This window comes from Sinocyclocheilus rhinocerous, unplaced genomic scaffold (genome assembly GCF_001515625.1).
Source record: "Sinocyclocheilus rhinocerous isolate Xijiao unplaced genomic scaffold, SAMN03320098_v1.1 scaffold11057, whole genome shotgun sequence".
NCBI lineage: Eukaryota > Metazoa > Chordata > Actinopteri > Cypriniformes > Cyprinidae > Sinocyclocheilus > Sinocyclocheilus rhinocerous.
The window spans coordinates 4,554-8,750 of record NW_015632199.1 but is presented as its reverse complement, the minus strand read 5'-3'; the positions used below and the strand labels follow the sequence as shown (position 1 = coordinate 8,750).

Here is a 4,197-nt window from a genome sequence, read left to right as displayed (position 1 = left end):
TGTGTGTCTGTTCAGTCCTGAAGCACATGACAGTTTCAAACAGCACCATTGAGCATCAACATGCATAAATCTCATTCTATCAGCAGCAGTTTGTGGCAATGCTTGTCATTATATCTCCTCTCCTGCTCTGAGACCAGAGTCAATAACAAACTACAGACACTTCAACTACAATTCACATTCTGTCATTGTTCTCTACAGGTTGAGTTATTGTGGCGTCACAGATGAAGGTTGTGCTGCTCTGGCTTCAGCTCTGAGATCAAACCCCTCACACATGAGAGAACTGAATCTGACTGGGAATAAACTAGGAAATTCAGTGAATCTGCTCTCTGATGTACTACAAAATCCTCACTGTAAACTGGAGATACTGTGGTAAGATTATATATGACACGCTGTAAAATATTTGTGAAGTGAAAAACAAATCACCCAAAAAAGCCAGAAAACACAGTAAGTCAGACAAAAAGTTAATATTAGGTATTGTTTGTGAATGGAATACTTACTGATTGGATGAGACAACTGTTAATCAAGATACAGAGATACAGAAAGTAAAACATTGTGTGGCTTTGTTTCTTGTTCATGTGTGGACTTCTGTGTTCATGTTAAAGCTGTTTCTGCATTAGCAACACCTTTAAATTGATTGTCTGTTTACACTAAGTGCTAATAGCCCGTCTTGTTAGCAAAGGCTTGACTGTTAGCAGACAAAATTACTAAAGAAACCAGTCAGATAAGTGGGAGAGTAAGGACAGCGGGCTTCTGAGGTGACCAACCCGAGTACAAATCTGCATTTCTTCTCATTTATTCCATTGTATATGAGCTCAGAGAGGTGTTTATAGTAAAGAAAATATAAGACAATATTCAAAACATGGAAATAAAATGTCTAACATGTATATAATTAAAATGATATGTGGTGTCCTCACGTTGATCAGATGTTCTGGTGAATCAACCACATGCAGCTCATATTGTTCCCAAACTCAAAAGCGTGAGTCTCTTCCTGCAGCTTCAAGAACAGCTTTACTGATCAGCAGCTTCAGTGTTATTAGGAGCAGGTGTAGGGGGGCTTTAGGAATAGACACAAGGAAGGACACTAGAAGACAGCATCTGTTTATAATGAATAGAATCATATAAAGAATATGTTATTACATATTGTTTTGTAAAGCACTGCAATACATTGAGGTGTAATTAATATATCTCAGTGTAGGTGATCTCAGGTTTTGCTATCCTTGAGTGATGGAGGAGAAACACACACACACACACACCAGTACTCCATACATATTAATACAGATCAAAATAGCACTATAAAGATCAGCTGTGTAATGAATAGTGTGATTAAACAGATTTGTATGAATGTCTTCATAAGACAGACAATTTGTTTAAAAGTACTGACAGCGCAATAAATAAATATTATTTATCTTTCTCGAATGAGACTTTAGATGATTTATGATCATGGTGTTTTTTTTTGCTCTTTGACATTTTAAATCTCAGTCCAGTGATCCATCACACATTGATTTGTACTTTTCTCTTTACTAATGGATTCACTGCTAAACTGATCTGATCTGAGAGAGTGAAGAGTGTGTCATTGTTCTCTACAGGTTGAATTATTGTGGCGTCACAGATGAAGGTTGTGCTGCTCTGGCTTCAGCTCTGAGATCAAACTCCTCACACCTGAGACACCTGGGTCTGTCTTGGAATAAAATAGGAGATTTGGGTGTAAATCGTCTCTGTGCTGGACTGAAACATCCTCACTGTAAACTGGAGATACTACGGTAGGATCATCTCTCTGATAGTCTCATATCTTTGTCCTTTTGATGTAAATTCTGAGACTAAAGCTTGTAAAATAAATGTTCAGTAAACACACTAAATCTCTGAACAAATGACTCTGATGACTGAAGATGAAGTTCATTTAATTAATCTTCATCACATCACATGAGCTGCTGCTCCTGTTTTTGACCCAACAAACATTTACTGGAGCTTCAGTTGCTTCTGCTAGTTTGATTAATACTCCTTCACCTGCTCATCTCTGTGTAAGAGTTTATTTTCCTCTGATTTTCCACTTTTTCTGAAATCCCATGAGCTCATTGTGAGACCAGAGTCAATAACAAACTACAGACACTTGAACTACAGTTCACATTGTGTCATTGTTCTCTACAGGTTAAGTGATTGTGGCGCCACAGATGAAGGTTGTGCTGCTCTGGCTTCAGCTCTGAGATCAAACCCCTCACACCTGAGACACCTGGATCTGTCTGGGAATAAACTAGGAGATTCAGGAGTGCAGTTACTCTCTGATCTGAAAGATGATCCACATTATAAACTGGACACATTATAATATTGTGAGTATATTATTATTTAAATCTTTTAAAATGGCCAAAGTTTAGTATCAGGCCTCATATGTGTGTAATTGGAAAATATAAGATAATAATTCAGCTCCACTTTTGTCTCTGTACTTTAAACTGTTTAATTATCTTATGATCTATGAATATATGAATATTTTCATCTCTTCCCATGTCTCTGTGTGTAAATGATAAAGAGAGAGATGTTGATCATTCACTGTTATTAATCTATGATCAGTTTTTTATTCATATCTCTGGCTGTAATATGAATATACTGTTTTTTTTTCTGAGCTGGATCTGCTGATGTGGATATTGTCTACAATGTAGATCAGATGTCCAATCTGGCCCCCGGGAGGATTTGAACAATAATGTAAAATAATAAATAACACGTTATTTTGAAGTGTATTTGTGATACGAACTGCTCCAAGAATTGGGTTGAAGATCCAAACGCAGCTTTAATAAGGGTAATCCACAATCGTAATCCAAATACCAGGCAAAGGGTCAAACAATCCAAACAACAGAGTCCAAAACACAGGCAAGCTCGCGCTGGTTTCATGTTTAAGTTAGCCTATACAAGATTCAATTTGATTTTTAAAGTCAATTTAATATAGGTAATTTAAGTTGAAATGACCCTAAATGACTAATTTGATTATACTTATAAATTTAAGGCAGCAGCTGAATTTAAGCTTTGAAGTTGAAGTCGGTGGATTTTTTTTGTTTACAGACTCGTCAAGAATATCTGTAATTTAATTAATAGGCTAAACCGCAACTACAATCGTTTTAAAGTAAGAGGAAATCCAAAAAACATTTATTTATTTGTGTTACAACGCGGGTAAAACATATTATATTCTTATTCATTTTGTTAATAAAAGTTCAAAGTTTAATATAAGCGAATTTGTCATTGTACTATTTTATTGTATAGCCTATGTTTTATTAATAATAATAATAATGATCCACAAAATAAGCATTCGTTTTAAAATAAGGGGAAAATCCCAATATACTGTATATATATATATATTTATTTGTTACAACGCGGGTAACCTTCTGTTCATAATGTTTAATACAAGCGACTTTGTCATTGTATTGCTGATGTTGTGTGTGTGTGTGTGTGTGTGTGTGTGTTTATTAAGAGTAGGCTAATATTGAATAAACCTTAACCTAAGATCTAAGGTTAAAGATGAAAATAAGCGCTGCAGATGCGAGAACGCGAGATTATGGCTGCTGCGGTAAACAGCCGCTCTCGCTCTTTCTGGATGAAAATAAGCGCTGCAGGTGCGAGAACGCGAGATTATGGCTGCTGCGGTAAATAGCCGCTCTCGCTCTTTCTGTGCTCTCTCTTTGCAATGGCTGGAGAAATGGTCGTTAATTCTTCATTTGGGCACAGACATGTTACGGGTAATAATATAAATGTGATCAAAAATTCATGGAAACAAATGTTTTAAGTCAGTTTAATAAGTTGACTTTCACAGTCAATTTGATTCAATTTAACTCATGTTTTACTGTTGCTTATTTTCATCGTAGGCTTGGACTACTTTTTCCAATGAATTTTAATGAATATACAAATTAATAAAATTAATTTTATTTATTTTTTGTTACAAAAGTTTGATTTGTTTATTTTAACACCGGATGAGGCTTGATATCGCGCGCGTGTTAGGCCACATTGTCCGCGTCACAAACAAAAAGTGAAAGTAAAAGTTGCATAGAGAGTTGATGTTTCTCCATTTAAACAGCCAGAGTCGATTCTATACGGAATATCAAAGTGTTTCATAGGAAGCTTTATAAAAGCTAAGCCATGATTTTACGTGCAGCTGCTTCATAGAAAGGTGGTGATTCTGTGAATCTGTGTAAGAATAAGGTGAGTGCTGAGAGCTCA

General features: G+C 35.8%; 1 protein-coding gene across 1 annotated transcript in view; it reads left to right on the top strand.

Annotated features, from left to right (window-relative positions):
- LOC107742226 (ribonuclease inhibitor-like) overlaps nucleotides 1-2,320 on the top strand; it is a 45,340-nt gene extending 43,020 nt beyond the window's left edge. The window contains exons 5-7 of the mRNA XM_016555123.1: nucleotides 199-369; nucleotides 1,587-1,760; nucleotides 2,146-2,320. Coding sequence (XP_016410609.1) covers nucleotides 199-369; nucleotides 1,587-1,760; nucleotides 2,146-2,320 — 520 coding nt within the window. The remainder of the gene's footprint in view (nucleotides 1-198; nucleotides 370-1,586; nucleotides 1,761-2,145) is intronic.
- Nucleotides 2,321-4,197: the final 1,877 nt, after the last annotated feature.